Below are 19,727 nucleotides of genomic sequence, written 5' to 3' on the forward strand. Positions count from 1 at the left end.
TCTGATGGGCCGAACTTGGAAGATGATCTTGGTTCCTCTAGTCTAAGTAGTTTCATTTACCCCGGGATTGCAGAAATTTGTTGAAGATAGCAAAGTATAAAACAAATATTTTTATCCTATTGATCGAAATGAAATGTAGCAGAATGAAATGGGTGTTGTAATGACATGAATACGCGTGATTGCAGTTGACAGATATTATGTACTGTAACAGGTATATAGTATTAAACTTTAATGTCATAGAGTAATAATGTGCCATAAAACATGCAGTTTTGTACACAAAAAAGTTCTAAAACTATTTTTATTACATGAAGAAACATTAAAATGCTTGGAAATACTAACATTTTTGCTCAAATTTTGGTATTTTTTCTCAATTTAAAGTAATTTGGGAATTCTAATCTTTAAAGTACTTTAAATTTCTGTCCAGGTAATGAAGTACCTACCAATTGTTGCAATACTTGGTGTATGACAAGAAAACAAGCGTCATGGAAAATTTCAGTTCGTGAATTTCAAAAAACATTTTTATAAGCTGACATAACAAACGGAACCCAGTGGCTCAAAACCTTAGCAAAGAGACTTTGTAAAATTTCATTGCAAAACCTTGCTATCACGTGCTTCTTTTCATTAAAAGAAGTTTGTCTTTGTTAAGAGGACTCATACGGCTTATCATATAGTTTAATGCTTGTTTTATACAGTTTGTTGAAAAGTATATAGACCAATGAGATTTACACCACTTTCACAAACCGTAAAGAAAGATGAGAAGGCTTTGTCTACAGATAAGCTCATTAACAAACTTTGAAGCTCATGCATGACTGCTCTCAATTTTCCAAATCCGGTGTCTAATTCAGCGTTTTGCCTTTCGTCACTCGTAAGTTTCAATTCCAGATACTTGTACTTCTGCACATGATCAAGTTTCAAGTTTCTCTGCACACTTGCAATAAGTATTGAGACGGGTTTCTTGAGAGGTAAATTTCTTTAGTTTTCTTAATGTTTATTTTCATTTATAAGTCAAAACAAACAATGGCAAAACGATCCAGTACATGTTAAAAGTCAAATTCGGAAAAAGCGAGAAAAACCATGAAGGTGGTCTGCAAATATTAAATAAGTGACCCCAATTTTTTCAACTATAGGCCTATGTCAAGCTTTTACCATGACTGTATCCGTAGATCCACGTCATGTAAACTTTGAAGAGAAGCTGACTTAACTATATCTTACGGCATCACTTTTAAGACTTTAGAGGTAAATTAAGCACCGTGATGACTGATGAACCCTTAATTACCATAGATCACTGTTTTTTACCACCATTTATAACACCCATTTGCCAATTTCTTAGTGTTTTATGTGAAGTCAATGCCACATGATTTATTTTCAGTATTTCAGGTTAAATTTCATCACAACCAGTGGCCTTACCTTCTTTCGGAGATCTTCCAGCTTGGGTTGTTTCGGCGTCAATAAGATTTTTTTTATCTCCAGAAGGCATGAATTGTGTGTCAGTTGATGTTTATGTGGCAAGGTTTAACAGTTTTTTGAAGTACTATCGCCATCTGCCGAGACTATTCTGTCGTTGACTATAAGAGATCAACCTATTGATTAATTAATTAATTAATTAATTAATTAATTGATTTAATTATTAATACAATTTGCAAAAGGTAATTTTTACCTCGCAATTTGTGAATGTTTTGTTTGTCGTGTTATATTTTGACTTCAACTTTGTTCCAAATTCCATCAATATCTGCTCATTAAACTGTCTCACTGCCTTTGCTGCTGCTTATCGCAAATCTGTGTACCGGGTTTGCAATACAGATGGCGACCTGCAACGAAGTCGGGTTTTGTTGACTGCCTTTTGAAAGTTCTTTGAATTTGTTTGACGTCTTGCTCGCAAAAGATTTTCCTTCATCCTTGTTTGACAAGTTCTCTTACTTGATTCTACAACACCAGTAGCTTCTATTCGATCTTGGGTATTTCGAGGTTCCAAGAGACGTAGATTGTAGACAACGGTAGGTCAGCTCAGCTCTTATTCTACTGTAACTCAAACGTTCATCACAGAAGAAGAGAAATCGGCTAAAATGCGTAAACGGGTACCGGAATATGCATAGGACCTCTAAAAGTAAAAGTTCTCTGCACTGTCCCCTATCACCTCCCCGAAACACCTACAGCAAACGCAATGTTGTGTTTTCGGTTATTATGGACGGTTTGTGAGGAAAATGTCACCTACGTTTTAAGCATTCCCTTCTGCTCAAACGTTTTTCTTGTTAACCCTCGCGATGAACGATGCGGTATGATTGCCATTCTTGAGAGTACTTATAATTCTTCGTTTTAAATCACTTTTAATGTGATCTTTTATATTTTAACTGATTTGTTATGAGTATCTTATTAGAAACAGAGCTTCCTTCAGTTTACTTCGAAATTTCATTGAGGCACTCAAGCTCCTTTGCTGCCACAACAAAGCAGCAGCGCATGGAGCATTATTTATGATGTTGTCAAGCAAGTTATGAATTTCAATAACAAATACTCCGTTTTTGTTTCTCACATAAATACTTAAATAATCCACATTTATGAATTTACATGTCGACAAAAACCTTTGAGTTTAAGAAAATTTCCTCAAGGCTTTGGTGGTTCACATAAAGTCAATGTTGCTTAGTGATAACATAAATGTTATATAACTATATTTTTATTACCAAAATCTTTTAAATATCTATAACATGTTTTATAGTGATTATATACTAAGCTGCAGAGGTGGAAGATTTCCTTCATATACTTGCAGCTAAACATAAACATTTTGATAGTCATTTTATCAGATATACGGTACAGTACAATACCCCAAAACTCTTCAAAGCCTTCATTCTCGTTTCCAGACAAAAAAGCCGAGCATTTCCTTTTTAAACTATTAATATAGTGTGAGCAAAAATTTTGTTCCTCATCTTTTAACGTTTTGGAAGAATATTTTCTAAAAGTGACTGATTATTAATTTTTGTTTTGCTTTGCTATCTATTAGCGTGCTTCGCGCGCCTTTAGAGCGTAATTAACTGCGTTTTTGTCTGTTCATATATGTTGCTATTTATATGTGTTGGGCTCAGCCATGGTTTTATCGTTCGATCATTTGTTTATGTTCCTACGTCTTGGCAGACGTTCGGCCCTGGTTTACGTTCTCAGCGGTGGTCGGTCTTGTTTGCTCGTCATCGTCTTACGTTTCAACAACGATTGGTGCCCCTGTGGATGTTCCTGTGCTGTTCATGAAATCGCAATGATCAACGATGGACCGAAATTGTTTGCGTTTATTAATCATTAACAGATTTTTGTAAATCAGTTTGACGGAAGAGTGCAAACTTTTTATTGACTTTTCATTAACTTTTCTACAATTGAAATATGCAAATTTGATAAAGGCAATGAAGTAGCCATCCTTAACTCCAATGATTACTTCAAACGACTAGATGACATAGTACTTGATAAAGAAAAATTTGGAAAAGTTAACTGCCACACGAAAATCCATCCACTAGTTTCACGCGAATGGCAAATAAGCCGCCGTCTAAAAAGGAAAGACATAAAACGAAACATAGACAAAGAAACTTTTCTTCGCTAATGTCCACTGGTTCACTACCAGGCCTCATTGACGGTGTCGTAAAAATATATAAACCAAACACCCCCTTATGTTCAATAGTTAGCATGGCTGAAATTACTTAATATAAATTATTATCTAAACATATAGATACCTACATTAAACCCAATATCCTCGATAAATACCTAGTTAGTTCTACCACTGACGTTTTAAACAAAATAAAGGAATGCGACCTGAAAAAAGCTGACACCTGGGTTAGTTTCGATGTACAGTAGTATCACTCTTCACAAACGTACCCCTCCAAAGCATACCTGAATTAAGAGTCGATTATTTCATCACAGCAAAAACGGCACTGTTACACCACCTTTTGATAAAAAAGCATTTACCGAGTGTATATATATACCATTTACTTTTAAATTGGTAACCGGAGGCATGTTCTTGTACAACGACATACTATGTAAACAAATGGATGGAGTCGCGACGGGAAATCCATTAGGCCCAACTTTTGTCAATTTCGTTTTAGCACACGTCGAAGCAAAATTACTACAATAAACAGAAATATGCAAACCAAAACTTGCATTCGATACGTAGATGACACATTCACCGTCTTTGAATATCTAAATCTTTCCTTCCAAAACCAACTAAACGAGCTTTGTCCAAATATAAAATTTACTATGGAAAAGGAAAACCCCACGTTAGCTTTCTTACACACAGAAAATAGCGTTACCGGTATTTCCTTTGACTCATGGGTATTTCGAAAAAAGATCAATACTGTGCTCCTCTTAAACTTTCACGCAGTAGACTCCACAGAATGGAAAAGAAGTTTTATTTTTTGCTTACTTAGCATACCGTACCTGGTATGTTTGCCCAAAGAATTTATTATTCGTTACCGAAGTTACTAAACTCCACAAAATATTATTGAATAATAATAGTTATCCCCGGAAAATGTTCGAAACAACTCTGGATTCAAATATTGCGTCAAAAACGAACAAAGACTCTGAACATGACACCACAACTGAGGAACCTATCGAAAAACTAACCCTAAAAATACCATATATTGGCAAACGCAAGACTTATTTTTCGATTTGGTCTAAACATCCGGTAAACCTATACGAACATTCGACCACTTTGCATGCAGCAGAGCACAATATAGGTAGGCCTATCTTAAGATATACAGTCTTTATTTTACGTATATATGCTTTTTTCCATTGGTGGTTAATAATATTAATTACTGTATTTATTGGCTTCTTCTCCAAACAAAAAGAGATACTTCAATATTTTAAAATTTCATTTTGTTTGGAAGTTGGGAAAGGTGAAATTCAAAATAAAAATCTCTTAATGAAATCTGCAATCTTATTCGCAATGATTAGACATCGCAAAAATGCACTCCAAAGCAAAATTCCTTTTCAAGCTGTAGGTTGGCGTCAAAATTACACACTGGTAATATGCACAAACTATAAGACAAAAAATCTTTCAAATTATCATCCATAACACTTACATGTACGATAATATTTTATCAATATCATGTGTTGAAATATTTTCGATTAAAAAACAAGCAAAGTATATCCAACATATTAAAAAACAGAAATGTTTTTTGAAAAAATCTTAGTTGTTTAGTTGTATCCATTCGGTATCAGGATGTCCACAGTCTTGTCCAGTTTTTGATCTCACCCATGCACTAAATGTAGTCATACGGGTGTACACGCTGGGTTGTCCAACAACTCCGCATTCGAGTCCGTAACTTGTGACACCGTCCACATACCACCTGTCACCGTGCTTACATAGAAGGGGACCTCCGCTGTCGCCCTGATACAATGTACAAAAAGCTATAGCTTTTACGCTATATAGTTAACTATGATGTTGATGATATAAAACTGATATTTGTTCACAGTAATTGATGAAAATTGCAGTAAAGTAAACTGTACATCGAATGTACGAAGACATACCGTGCAAGTATCGTCGGTACCCAAGCCCCCAACGCACAGGGAAACATGGGGGTGAAAGTTTGGATAAACACTTTCACATAAATGAACCACTCGCACAGACAATCGGACTTCTTTCAGATAAGTATTTCTTGGTCCTCTGCCTATAATACAGTAGGTAAAAAAATATCAACTAGACTATTAGAACTTCAACAAGAACTCTACTTCGCTCATTCATACAATTGAAAACTTGCTGGACATCATTCATAGTGAGTTTTTAATTGTCTCACCGGTTGTCGATCCCCAACCGACAGCGAAGCATGTTTGACCAGGCCGAGGTCCCCAGCCGCTGTTATGTCGGGACGGGGCGACATACTGAGGCATGCAAGCTGGGCGAATCGTCTTCGTCATCTGTAAAGGCGTCTTCAAACGTATCAGTGCGATATCGTTTGTTGTTGTTTTGAAATCATAATTCTCATGCGGGAAGATTTTGTCGGGAACTTGTTCCTATTCAAGTTTATATATATATACACTTATGTTAAGCTGTATATGGGTAAAGTGTTATATTTTACTTGTTACTCCCAGAACAAATAACACAGCTTTCTTTTTAATCGTAATTGGTAATCTATAACGTTTTTCAACTGACGTTAGTTCCTGGCGTGGGTAGACCCAAATCTCTAAGATGTTTTCCAAAGCGAAGAATGTAGAGATAAGTCTGCAACCTGCACAAAATATGATGGTGAAATGGGCAACTAAAGACTGAAGAGCAATGATTACAACAACAGCTTGTGTGTTCAAACCAAAAAAATTATGAACTATCGTTTTCCACTTTTCGCCAATAAGCGTTATTTCTCGTATATACTTACCCTGTTTCGGGGCGCCGTTTATATCACTGTGAATGTACCTTGCGTGTTACAAGTTACTATAAGATGCAAGAGTGACTTATAAACACATATGATCAAATAAACAAAACAAGAACATTGTCGCTATCATAGTGAACTCTAATTTTCGCAAATTGCAAATGTTGCTCCGCTTGTGAATTGCACAACACGCTACCTGCAGTACATTTCAAGTGATTATTCTGTATACTAATCTGGGCTATGAATGCACAAACATCTTTCGGGATTGAGGAATAAGAAGCAGTGCACACGCCTTTCAATCAAACCTGTCGTAGGCTGTGTAAATTATTCCATAACTTACGTTTACGTCTTTGTCACAACGTCATACATATAATGCAAAAAGTGCTTTAGGTTTAAAATATTCAGCAAAGTTCTCAAAACAATCAGAGTTATTTGCATGACTTGAAATGCATGTTTTGTTGTTTTTCTTTGAAAATATCCAATAAGTATAAAATATGTCTCATTATATCAAAAAATAATGCTTTGTCTTACAGCATTTTGGTATAGTACTTTATTGAATCTTCTAAGCCAGCTGCAGCCTATAACTAGCATATTTTTGTAGAAGCGTCACAAGGTAAAAAAGCTATCACGTCGTCATGGACGACCGACACGTTATGCGCTAATTACATATACAGTATAGGCGTTATGGATGTTCTATAGTGATCGTAGATGGAGATTTATTTTGACATTTTCGCGCCATGTCGTTTGTATGTTGAGGAGTTATCTACGTGTCTTTGGCTCTAGACAAAATTTATCTTTGAAGAACATTTCATTTATTTTATTTTGTAATCTTTACGAATTTATTCAGTATCAAAATTAAACATAGTTCGGCCTATGCTTCTTGGTTTGAAGATAGATTTTGCGAGATTCACGTCGATTAATACTAGCGTTAAATTTGATTTGCAATGCGAGACATGAATCACACTATCACTATCACTCTATCACAGCGTTCGCAGTAACCTATTATTACAAATATGTTTTAAGCATATTTTAAGCATTTTAAGCATATAGCTATAAGAAAAGTTAAAGTATCAAAACTATCTTACTCAAAGCCGAAACCAATGTCATTTTGAAAACAATGCGCAGCCGTCAGTACCCAGCGTGAACAAATAACTGTTCCTCCACAGTGAAATTTTTCTGCCTGATTTAGTTGGGAATCAAGGATCGACTTTATAATCTGTACCGCCCACGGCCACGATCCATTAACAGAATGCTCTCCACCTTTTCATGAAAAGCAAAAGATACGCATTGATTTCATTTTTAGTATTTTGTTAGTTTTAGATAAATTGTTCTGTATAGTCGAACAGTTTATCCGTATACAGGCTATGTGTCATTTCTTTCGCGAAATAGGAGCGTTACGTGGTTGTTGTACTTAATCATTTGCGTAAAATAACTTACCGACAATTCTTGGATTTGGTAGAAAGAATTGTTTCCCACATTTAATGATAGTTTCTGGAATGAATGATTAAGATATGAAATTGAGTGTTTTTGCTCACAAAAACGAAAAGCCAAAGAATCTTAGCCAACTATAATCTAAAGTATATTTGACGACTATCTAATGATATTGTTTTGTATTATACAGCAAAACGATTGGTGACAATCGTTAAATCAATTTTCTGCAAAAACGTTTTAAATCATTTAGTAAAAACTACACTGTTGTTTCTATAACTTTAGACACATACTTTGTGGCTTCGGCCTACATAACTGCGGAGGAATACACGATTCACCATCAAGTATCGGTGCAATAAGAGGACAGCCACATCCGGCAACACAAGGAAGACTTGTATTGAAACAATGATCCGGGAGCGAGTTGCGGTTATCACAAGTGAGGGTACAAACAGGAAGGCAATCGTTGTAGATTGCCCCACCGAAACACGTTGGAGGTTCTATAAGTTGAAAATGAATGTGTTAATGCTGCAGAACGCACAACGAATGTACTGTTGAATGTTGAATGTACTGCACTGCCTACAATGACTGACTGTCGAATTAACGATTTAACAAGTTTATCATACATTCAAAAACTAACTTTTAGTTTCCAGTTGATTTCTGCACAACATTTTGCTGTTGATCAATTCATTAGTAGCATATAAAAACCATATTGTTACTGTATATATATATATAAATTGCACCCACACTATTAAACACTGACATATGCATTTTTTCCATAATATGTGCTTTACCGAAAAATTGTATTATTTAATGGATTTGAAAAGCTTTAAATATTGGATCTTATTTTGTCTTGATCAGATTTATTAACGGACTGTTCTGAAGCGCGATAGAACTACTAGACTACATAATCATGTAAAGTGATATAACAACTGAAAAATTTAAGCAAACCATACTTAATATAAAAATGGCATCATTGCTTACTGTGTTTTGTAGTGCAATTGATTTCCGTAATGCATTTCGCCCGATAAGAAACTGGTGCTTCAGGAGGACAGACACACCCAGACCGGGAATCCATGTCTTGAGGCGTGCAGTCATCCCGGACCACAACACCTTCGTCACAACGCAAAGTGCATTGTGGTAAGAATTCAGTGTAAACAAGGTCGCCCAGACATAGAATATGTAAACCTACACAAAAAAGATAATTATAATGAATTGATAAAAGTACGAACATTTATCTTACGCTTTACTGGTGCCTAAACTGGTCACCTCTGGGTGGTGGGGTAGTTGGTGTTGCATTAGGCGTAACCAACGAGCTTGTTTCATTGTTCTCAGTTGTCGCCGGAGTAATTGTGGTCGTCGTAGTCGTTGTAGTTGTTGTTGTAGTTGTTGTGATTCCACGCATAGTATATGACAGTTGAAAACCACGGTACGAGTAAAAGGAGTCGGTAAAAGAGTCAGTGAAAAATGAAATCCGGACAGAGTTTCCAACTGATGAAAAGACCGGCATGATGACTTGTATGCCGCATAACACCCAATTGGAAACTCCATCTGTTATTGTCAATTTATCCACACAGATTGGAACACATCCGGGGAAAAAGCAGGGATACCTGTGCATAATGTCAAAATATATTTAGAACGAATAAGTTTTATTAATTAGTTTAAGACTAATAACTTCCTCAGTGAAAATAAAAACTAAACGAATGTGAATGATTATGATATTGATGTCAGCCAAAGTCTACCTAGATACACTTGCCGAGGGTTTTCGATTGAAAGTACTGTGATTTGAACATCAATTGTGCTGCCTTCCGGGCCACGAATCTCCCATTCACAATTGAAGTTGTTCGGATATAGCCCAGGGTGACCGGGGGATGACATTTGTCCTGCTTCTTGAGTCATGACTGTAGGATATCCTCCACAATTTACGCCGGTGGTGCGGGCAAAATCGTCTGGAAATTATAGAGTAACATCACCTCGTAGTTAGTCCGGAAATCACATTTTTTTTTATAATATAGAAGACTAAAACAAATTTTGGTAGATGTAACAACGTTGATAAAGGCCGTACAGACATCTTCAAATATTCACAAGCTTACGGTACCTGGAACGCAGTTCCCATTTTCCATAACATAACCTTGATCGCAACAATATTCTACAGTCCGAAAGCACACCCTTACCCTGTGTAATGAGAATTAAGTAGCTGAAATGACCTTTAAAATTCATTATTCAAAACGTTCCGAATACTAAAATACTATAAAGTTCATATGAGTTTCCATTTCCTTGAATACTTACGATATATTCTCGCTCTCTACCGGGCAAGAATACTTCTCTTCTCGAGTGCAAACCCTACCAGTTTGTCTTTTCTGTCGACTTCTGCAAAGAGTTAAGATCGTTTGTCCAGTTATGTATTCATACTTGCGATAAACGACACAATGTTTCAGGCCTAGGCTCGTGCTTTCACAAGACGAGTTCAGTATTACTATTATTGCCAATATTACCTTGCAAGCAGATTAACATTTTTCTTTGTCATGACTGCGCCATCCACTGTTTTGAGCAGAGCCAGCGTTAACGATAAATAAACTAATATGTGTAAGTACATCATTAACAATAAGCTTATATGATGTTGGTCTTAAACACTGAATAAATAAAACTAACACTGAAAAGATATTTACCTGGCTTTTTAACAATAGCATAAAAGTAGCACTATGTATCTGCGTAGGTATATGATGTATAAAATTAACGATATAATAACTGATATATGAAATTAACGTTTGCTCTATATCTGTCCTCAAAAACCTGATATGCTTCCTTTATCAGAAACATAGCTATACCAAGAAATTACCAAAATGTCTACCAACAAAATAACTGCAAGATTAAAATTTCGGTCAGTGTTTCTGCTCACATACAAAATGACGCTATGTGCTTTTCTAGTTTTTCTAAAAATTAAAGGTAGCAGGTTCGATATTACCAATAAAATGTGACGTCAAATCGAGTGACATCTGCGCAAGCGTTGGCCGGAGGCAAGTCCAGCAAAAGTTAAATAAAAATTTCAATTGTGTGACGATCGACGTATCGATATGTACGTAACACTAACGCTAATGTGGGCTATTATATACTACACGTTTTACGTAGAATGACGTAGAAAAATACAAACGAAATGAGTTTTACTATAATTAAATATTTTATCCATGCTCTACGTATTGCTTTTTTGGTACAACAGGAGATAATTTTGATTTGTTTTTACTATGAAATCACCAATTAACTATTACATATGAAAACTGACGCGATTGAAGGAAAACATTTTTAGTGGGTTATATAAATTATAGCTTTATATTCGATTATGTATATTAAAATGTCGTCTGATAAATTATATACTATATAAAGTTTTCATTTAACCGGAATTGTTGTAAGATGGAGAATAATTCCAAATCTGAGCAAACAGATTTTATACCATGACAATGCAGCCGCAATCTGAGTTATGTTGACGTTTGTACAACAACTTGTTAGCGAATTTAAGCCCATAAATTAAACCCAGTAAGCTTAAATTATAGACTTGTTATTGTGGTCTAAGCACTAGAGTTCCAAGGCTAGTTTCTCGAAAATAAACTTAGCGATAATTTAACAAAAACCTTACTTGTGTTAATTAAAAAGTGGTGACAAAACGTTTGTTGCACCCACCATGAAATTAAATAATTCATACGTTGTGTTTAATGTTTGTGTAACAACGCTTAGTTAATATGTTTTATTCACTGCCAACACCTGTTTGGCACATAACATTTTTATCGTTTTTACGTCGCTACATTAGGCATTTTACATGTTTGTGTTTTACCTTTTTTTGCTTAACCGTGCGTGTTTTATTTAGACTTGTCTGTACCTTGCGGATATATAAGAGTTATTTCGTTTGCGCCACGGGGTTCAGTTTTTAATTAGGTTGTGCTGGCGTACTGATAAGAATAAAAGCATGATGGATCGTGCTTGAAAGTTGAGTTGGTGTCGCGGTTTAGAGCTACTACGGCACAGAACCAGTTGCAAATCGGGAAAGTTCAATTCTCGTTACATTTGTTTTAATGTTTTTTTTATCTACTAACACTAAAATAATCCAAACTCGGTAAAAAGAACCTTAATTGTTATTTTTTGGCTAATTTCTTTACAATATTCACAAAACCAATCCAAACGTTCAAATTAATTTAAGAATATCGGAATTATCGACAAAATTTAATTTTTTACTTGTGCTGGTGGGATGTTTCTAGTGAAAATACATTAATGCATTCCTGTGTAAATATAGATCTTCAACCTATTTTACTATAAAATTTCTGTTTGCTCATGTGTCTCGCACAGTTTGGGTAACCTCTTTGGAATTTAAGCCCATCCAATACATAGAAAGAATCACCTCCACACTTCTGACAGGCAGATGGAACTTACTATTTAAAAAACATAGTATAAAGTTTTGGCCATGGCAGTTTACTTTCAATACACTTTAGATTGTAAAAGTTAAAAGTTCCTTAGCAGGTCAGATTACAGATATTTTATACCATTCGAAAAATGAGCTGACAGAAATGAAAAATTAGGATACAAAAGTTTTGCAAAACTCTCTCAGCGCTTCACATCTTCCACATCAACCACTATTAATAACAGTCAGCTATTCAGTATATACTATATCTTCAACATGTGCAAATAATACTAGTGGTTTAGGTTTATATAACGGCAGGCATACTTCAGTTATGGGAATATAGCTACAGTAGTCTATCATAAATATTACAGATATTTTGTTTGTGGTGTGGATGGTTAACAAGCATAATTTTCACTCTGAGAGAATTGGGAGCGAATATAAACATGACACTGCACGTTACACAGAACCAGAGACAGTAACTCAAACAAAGACAATATCAGGAAATTTACATTTTAAATTAATAAACTGGATTTGAATTGGATCTGGCATCCACTTAGGTTAGATTAGATCCGTCATCGTGTTGGAGCCATTCCGTATCAGGATGTCCACACTCTTGACCGATTTTTGATCTAACCCAGTCAATGAATGTTGTTACTTGAGTATATACGGCTGGTTGTCCAACAACTCCGCAGCGATGTCCATAACTAGTGATTCCGTCCACATACCACCTGTCACCGTGCTTACATAGAAGCGGGCCTCCGCTATCGCCCTGGTACAACCAAACACAATTAATAACAGTTAAAGTAAATGTAAGCGTGCTTAGCTTTAATAAACGTATCCTTGAACATACATTACACGATAAACACAGCATCTTACTGAGCATGTGTCGTTCCTACTACGTCCTCCGACGCAGAGTGAAATCCTCCGGTTGTAATAAGGATAGATTCCTTCGCATAGTGCTGGGATGCGTACTGATAATCTAGCCTCCTTTAAATAGGCGTTTGATGGTCCTACCTCTAAAAGTAGACATGATATCGATTGAAAAACAAAATGAAAAAATTTACTTTAAAATTGTTAAAGTCATTTCCATCAATGGGTTTTAGCTAATTTGGACCGGGATTTTTAATTCTGTGAGAGCTCGAAGTTGTGTCAATTCGCCACTGGACTTACTTAATTAAAAATTTGCATGCATTTTACTAGTAGACGGCGAAGCTCGTACGCCTTCTGTTGTCAGCAGAAATTTTGAGGTGGTGAAAACCTAGATAATTTGTTACAAAATGTTTTTTTCAAGTTAGTTAAACTTTTTTGGACAATTTAATTTGATTTACCTTTCTTGCAAATATTTAATTTGAGTGGATATTATATGGGCGACTTTGCTCGGTGCCGCAACTGATGATTTCAGAAATAATACAGGTGACTTATTAGTTTTAAATAGACATGGATTGTAAAAGATGACCGAAAGTGTGTAAGTGTGTTCAAATATCTTGAAAAACTGAAATCTTAATTTCAGAAAACAAGCATGTGCTTGTATAGCAACTTTTCCACTTATAAATAGCTAACAATTTCATGTTATTGCTTTAAGTCATGCCTCTACAAATTGATGTTTTATGATAGTAGTTGAATATCTGCTGGTCCTATAAAATTTAAAATTTCAATAAAGATTGCAGAAATCATATCTTTAGTTACACAATGCTTACTTTGGCTTGTTCCCCATCCCACTACGTAGCAATGGGCTCCTACTGGAGGCCCCCAGATTGAAAAAGAGGGATTTGCCGCCTGTGGGGGTAGACAAGCTGGTCTAACTGTCCTTGTCATCTTCAATGGAGTTTTCAGCTTGACAAGTGCGATGTCGTTACTTGTTGTAGCAATGCGATAATTTGGATGCACATGTATTTCAGCTGGAATTTGCTCCTTTAGCAAATAATAATAGTTGGGCTTAAAAAGAAATGAAATCTAAAACACTACCAAAGATAAAACTACCACCAAGGAGAAGTCAAGTCTCAATTCAATATCAAATGCAAATAAAATTAGCTTATAGCCTAGTATATGAGATGCTGACATATTAAGTAAGCCTTTATTTTAAGGACTTGATAAACTATTTTTGGTAAATCTGTCTGCATAAATGCAAGTTTAAAATTCATTGACATGAGTCTTTATTAAAATTTTCGCTGAATGCTTGTAGGCTTATAATTTGAAGAAAATAACACTTTTCTGTTTACGAAGCGTTTTAATCTGTTTGAAATACAACAATCACAGTGTGCTGTGATCACTATGAACTTTAACATGTCATGACTTACATTGCAAAAGCACATAAATGGTGGCCTGGTGTGACATAATCGAACTTGCCTAATAACTGTTGGTCAACATATTTATTATGGGTTTATGATCGTCAAAATAAAACTACAACTTACTATGACATTTCGTATGAGTCCCTCCAAATCCCTTTCGTGTTTACCGATACGGAGGCGATATAAAAATGTTGATAACCTTAAGAAACACAGAAGTTTTTTTCAGTAGACATCATATTAAGTCATCAATATTTTATGAACAAAATATATAATTGCATTTGCTTTCAAATTAGTATTAACGCAACCAAATTAACCGGTATGATATATAGTAAACGTAAACAAGTATACAAACATTGTAGAAGATAAAAATATCGTATGTCGATAATACGATGAAGGTGATTGATTGAAAGAAAAAATTTAAATATTATAAAGTACTATATAGAGGTCGTCGTTCAGCGTATTTCGAATGCAAATATTACAACAAACACTTTAACTCACTCAAGCCTCAGCCGTGCTCGATTTTGGAAGCAGTGAGCTGCTGTTAAGACCCAATGAGAGCAGAGAAGTGTCCCTCCACATTGAAATTTTGTGGTTCCTGCTGTTTGTTTTATGATCTGAATTGCCCATGGCCAAGACCCACGAACAGAACGTTCTCCTCCTGCGTTAGTGATAAGTAATTGCAGTTGCAGAGTAAATCGTATGTTGAAGTGCAGTGATACTTGTAATATACTTGTATGTTATATCTGGAAGCAATATAGAAAATTACGTTTTGCTGAAAGTAAAGTGAAGATAGCATGCGAATTACATTAAATATAATCTTACCTATAATTTTGGGATGAGGTAAATAAAACTGCTTCCCGCACGTAATTGTTGTATCTGCATAAATTTCAAAGTTAAGCAAAACTCGTAATTCAATGTCGACCGAAACATATAAAAAAACTAATCAGAGGGACACTGATTTTATAATAATTCAAAATAATCTTACGCTGTGGCTTCGGCTTGCATGACTGCAAAGAAATACAAGTTCCGTTGTCTAAAATCGGTGTGCTCGGAGGACAACCGCATCCAGAAATACAGGGCCTATCTGAACGTTGGCAGTAATCTGGTAGTGAGTCGTAATTTTCACAAGTGAGGGTACACGCAGGAAGGCACTCACTGAAGACCGCTCCACCGAAGCATGTCGGACGTTCTAAAATGCATATGAGTATTTTAGAAAACTAGCTCTGTAAGTTTACTGTTTTTGTATGCCATGAATGAAACGCGATCAACCAAATTTATTCACGAGAAGAAAAGGATGGAAGTGTTATGAAGATTAATTTTTTATAACGAAACGGGATGTGAATTGTTAACAACCATTCTTTAAGTTTTTATGAATGACAGTGACACTATAAACGAAAGATCTTGTAAGAATTATGAAATAGTTTCTTGCGAAACAGAAATTATATTTACAGGGTTTTAGATTAAGCATTACTTCAGGCAGAAGATATATAGCTATATACTGTACTAGCCTATACTATTGGTACAGTCAAATTCGGTGATACAGCCTTCTCGAAGAGAAACTGGTCTATCAGCTGGACAAGTACATCCGGAGCGCGGAGATTGATTTCCCGGTCCACAGTTGTACCGGACTACGCTACCTTTTTCACATCGCAAAGTACATTGTGGCAAGAAATCGGTGTAAGCAAGCTCACCGAGGCAAGCGATTGCCAAGCCTAAACAGTAAAATTAAAACTTTAGTTTTTGTTTATGGCTGATTTTACTCAGTCAGAAACGTTCGATTTAAGAAAATTTGCTAACTTCTCGGAGGAGGTGTTGTAGCTGGTGTTGAAGGTATCGTGGTTGTTGTGGTTGTTGTGGTAATACCGCGCATGGCATACGACAATTGAAAACCTTGATAAGACGAGAAAATGGAAGTGTATGGGTCGGTATAAAAGTGGATATTGACGTAGTTAGCTCTGGATCTGAAGAGTCTTTGTGTGGTGATTGTACCACATAAAACCAAGTTCTCGTTCCCGTCGGTTATTGTCAACCTGTCCACACAGATGGGCGTGCATCCCGCAAAGAAACAAGGATATCTGTAACAAAATATCCCTAAGTCAGGAATTCGTCGGACATGTAAACAGTTTGTATAATCACTAACAGAAACTAATTATGAGATTGCGCATACAAAATATACCCTGATACTGGCAAGTAAAAACTATAAAGCATCTGCTGGCAAACGAGTTCATCATAGTCATACTAGTTTTGTTCACTTGCCTAGCGTTTTCGATTGAGAGCACGGAGACTGTAATATCAATTGTGCTGCCCTCAGGGCCACGAATCTCCCACACACAATTGGAGTTATCCGGGTAAAGACCGGGGTAATTTAGGGACGTCAACTGCCCCGATTCTTGGTTAATATTCTTTGGATATCCACCACATGTTCCCGAATTTCCTGCTAACATTCAAATGACACAAGTTTTAACACTTCCCAATGAATTTATTCAATCATTTTAGTTCACTGGCTGGTGGCCATTATTACATAAGTCAGTGATAATTCATTGTAAAAGCCATTGCCTTTCGGAATGTATGACCGTAAACAAACACCAGACACAGAAACACGTTGACGTCACGTAACCAAAGTAAGTAAATTATTGCTTAGTAAGATCCAATAAATTGCAGTTTCACAACATGTATCATAATTTGTAGAAGTGGATGCGAAGTGTTGAAATCAGCAATAATGAAAAACAACTTTTTTATTACTCCAAACTGCAAATGCTCAAACAAACCAAACCAACCATCAGGCAAGGACAAGTGTGCAGTAAAAGATGTTAAACTTAGAGCATAGGTGCACCTACAGCATGTTATTTTCTTGTTAGCAGCTCGATAAGTCTTAAGGAGAATTTCTTATTTTTCTTTTCCATTGTGATTGATATAAGGCACAAAGACACACATTGAGTATTATTGTGCTAACGTCTTTATACTTACCTAAAATGCACACGCCGTTTTGCAAAGTGTAGCGAGGATCACAGCAGTACTGTACATTCCTTGTGCAAATTCTTTGTACTCTGCGTATATACATCACGACTACATTTTAAAGTAAAATACAAACTTATAACACAATACACCGAAGTTTTTTAGTAGACTATCAGCATTATGAGTGACAACGCAATAGTGCCCGCATTTCTATCATGAAACCTTGCAAAAGTAAATAAGACAAGAATTTGCATTAACGATGCCGGTAGCCTGGGCGCAGGTTTCATTTGGGTTTTACTATATTAACTATAACATCGCACTTACGACAAATATCGAAACGGTTGACAGTAGTAGCTTTCTTGCCGATAGCAAATACCACTTATTTGTCTTTTCTGACGAGTTTTGTATTCTTGTTTGGCAATTGCATCGGATAATGAAGCCTCGAGCAACAGCAGTAATAGCAGGCTATACAAAATTCCAATCAACTTCATCACTAACTGCTTGCTTGCTTAAAAACCACCTTAGCTATAGTTATAAGAAAGCAAGATGAGATTACGCATATTAACTCTTACGATCCATCAATTGCTTAGCTGAAACGTACAACATTCCACCTTAGTCAGAACACTATCAACTGCTTACAGTTTTGTAAATAACTTACTTTAACTTCCTATATGACTTGCCCTGAACTTAAGCTCTTGGCTGCACTAAAGTTTTGTCGATTTTTATCATTTGATTTCATGAGCTCAATGTGATGCCCACTAATAAATATTGACGTCACGAAAGGTGATATCTTTGCACGCTCTAGCCGGAGGCAGATTAATTTACAAGCAAAGTGGTTGAGTAACTGGGGTTTTACGTCGGCAGTTTGAGTCAGGAAAAGAAGGTATGTATATCAACTTACTATTATTAAGCAGTGAGTAATTTCTTGTTTGCACAAATCTTTTAAAACAAAGTCTTGCGCCGTCATAATAATTATTTTTATCATTTTATAGATTTATATATTATCATTTAGAGCAATTTTATCAAAATAACTATGTCGGTAAAATAAAACAAATAAGAATTGAAGACATTAAAAATGTATAATTTAGTATTTGAATTACACATTGGTCAGCCACAAAGATTATTAAGAAAATAAAAAAAGTAACTTTACTTCCACGAAAGGGTCCTTCTTTCGAGGTCATTTTAAGTGTTTTATAAATTGAAAGTTTTAAATGGTAAATTGTTTGTACTGTACATCTTTATAATGTTGCTTTATACCTTCCAAGAAACGAATAAAAGAAATATGTCAGAATACAGTTTATTTTGCTGAAAATGAGTAAATTGAACCGCTTCGGGGCGGAGTAGACCCCTAGCACCCTGTGTTCTATTGCAGCAAGTTAGAGTGTTCGTATTCCACACCCTTTCGTATCATCTTTAAATGTTTCCAAGCTTTAGCATAGCATTGCCTGACACATACATTAAGTGTGTATACAGATGAAGTATATCTACCTAGCCGACAAAATGCATTAAACCAATAAAAATACTATGGTTGCCAGCAAGCATAATAACATCAAATACTAGGCACAAAGTGATAAAATACAGAAACTTACCTCTGCCAAATAATTCAATTGACATAATTACTATGAAAAAGAATACCGTGTCGCTGCAAATCCAATGGAGTGTCACTCGTCGCATAAGCAAATACAATATAGCCTAAGTTTGTCTGCTGCTGGTCAGTTACAGCAAGGATTAGCTCGGACATCAATAATGTTTACTATCCGGATAATGATATATCCGGATATTTCTGTTTTAGCTAACCGATTAACCGGATAATAAATGGTAAACACAAAGCAGCCTTTTTATCATAATTTTTAGTAATATATAATGTGTCGATTTTAAAAAATTTTTAGACGTAGACGTGACGTTGATTTTTTATAAAAAAAACACAACTATGTCCAAAATTTCACAAATTCTTCATTTTTTTTATTCGTATTTTTTGTAACATAAAAGACGAAATTATGTAAACATTTAACGTCTTGTAGAGAATAGAGAGTAAAAAACGTTTCTTGAAACAGAGGAGTTCAAAAATTGCTAAAAAGGCATAAAAACGTAAAAACGCACTAACAACGTTATGCATTTGATATCCTGTTAACCGACAATTTCATCTGGACATCAGATAGCTGTAATTGCCTCGGATTTTGGATTAAACCGTTAACCGATATCCGGATAGCCCAACCCTAGTACAGACAGACTTGATGGGCTAGTCAGTTGGATCTCTAATCCAGGAGGCCGGCGTTTGTAACTGTGTTCTGTGCATAATAAACGTGGTTCTTGCAAGCAGGAGCTTGAGTGTTAACT

The 19,727-nt window shown here is 35.6% G+C and overlaps 2 protein-coding genes across 3 annotated transcripts; both read right to left on the minus strand.

Annotated features, from left to right (window-relative positions):
• Positions 1 to 4,363: 4,363 nt before the first annotated feature.
• LOC143465044 (suppressor of tumorigenicity 14 protein homolog) lies at positions 4,364 to 10,416 on the minus strand. The gene is made up of 13 exons (XM_076963172.1): positions 10,256 to 10,416; positions 10,050 to 10,130; positions 9,859 to 9,935; positions 9,517 to 9,709; positions 9,030 to 9,370; positions 8,745 to 8,948; positions 8,057 to 8,260; positions 7,773 to 7,826; positions 7,421 to 7,595; positions 6,122 to 6,197; positions 5,766 to 5,982; positions 5,500 to 5,639; positions 4,364 to 5,359 (listed from the first exon to the last, which is right to left on the minus strand). The coding sequence occupies exons 1-13, from the start codon at positions 10,357 to 10,359 to the stop codon at positions 5,159 to 5,161; spliced, it is 2,067 nt and encodes a 688-aa protein (XP_076819287.1). The 5' UTR covers positions 10,360 to 10,416; the 3' UTR covers positions 4,364 to 5,158.
• Positions 10,417 to 12,197: 1,781 nt separating this feature from the next.
• Positions 12,198 to 17,956, minus strand: LOC143465045 (plasma kallikrein-like). Of its 2 annotated transcripts, none has more exons than XM_076963174.1 (12): positions 17,715 to 17,956; positions 17,403 to 17,482; positions 16,692 to 16,869; positions 16,233 to 16,510; positions 15,944 to 16,147; positions 15,421 to 15,624; positions 15,258 to 15,311; positions 14,934 to 15,093; positions 14,559 to 14,634; positions 13,845 to 14,058; positions 13,024 to 13,163; positions 12,198 to 12,916 (listed from the first exon to the last, which is right to left on the minus strand). In XM_076963174.1, the coding sequence occupies exons 1-12, from the start codon at positions 17,879 to 17,881 to the stop codon at positions 12,701 to 12,703; spliced, it is 1,971 nt and encodes a 656-aa protein (XP_076819289.1). In that variant the 5' UTR covers positions 17,882 to 17,956; the 3' UTR covers positions 12,198 to 12,700. The 2 variants fall into 2 exon arrangements, with proteins under 2 accessions (XP_076819289.1, XP_076819288.1); XM_076963173.1 differs by having other exon boundaries at positions 16,692 to 16,872; positions 17,715 to 17,952.
• Between the last annotated feature and the right edge of the window lie 1,771 nt (positions 17,957 to 19,727).

The sequence above is a fragment of the Clavelina lepadiformis genome, chromosome 7 (assembly GCF_947623445.1).
Source record: "Clavelina lepadiformis chromosome 7, kaClaLepa1.1, whole genome shotgun sequence".
In the NCBI taxonomy this organism is placed as follows: domain Eukaryota; kingdom Metazoa; phylum Chordata; class Ascidiacea; order Aplousobranchia; family Clavelinidae; genus Clavelina; species Clavelina lepadiformis.

Excerpts from the sequence above, each read along its gene's own strand:
- LOC143465044 (XM_076963172.1), bottom strand. The coding sequence starts at position 10,359 with ATGATGTACTTACACATATTAGTTTATTTATCGTTAACGCTGGCTCTG. Across the intron at positions 8,949-9,029 it reads AACTACCCCACCACCCAGAG|GTTTACATATTCTATGTCTG; the intron begins GTGACCAGTTTA and ends TTTTTTGTGTAG. Across the intron at positions 6,198-7,420 it reads GACATTGGTTTCGGCTTTGA|GTTGCAGACTTATCTCTACA; the intron begins GTAAGATAGTTT and ends TATTTTGTGCAG.
- LOC143465045 (XM_076963173.1), bottom strand. The coding sequence starts at position 17,881 with ATGAAGTTGATTGGAATTTTGTATAGCCTGCTATTACTGCTGTTGCTC. Across the intron at positions 17,483-17,714 it reads CAACCGTTTCGATATTTGTC|AGTACAAAGAATTTGCACAA; the intron begins GTAAGTGCGATG and ends GTATATACGCAG. Across the intron at positions 12,917-13,023 it reads GTAGGAACGACACATGCTCA|GGCGATAGCGGAGGCCCGCT; the intron begins GTAAGATGCTGT and ends TGGTTGTACCAG.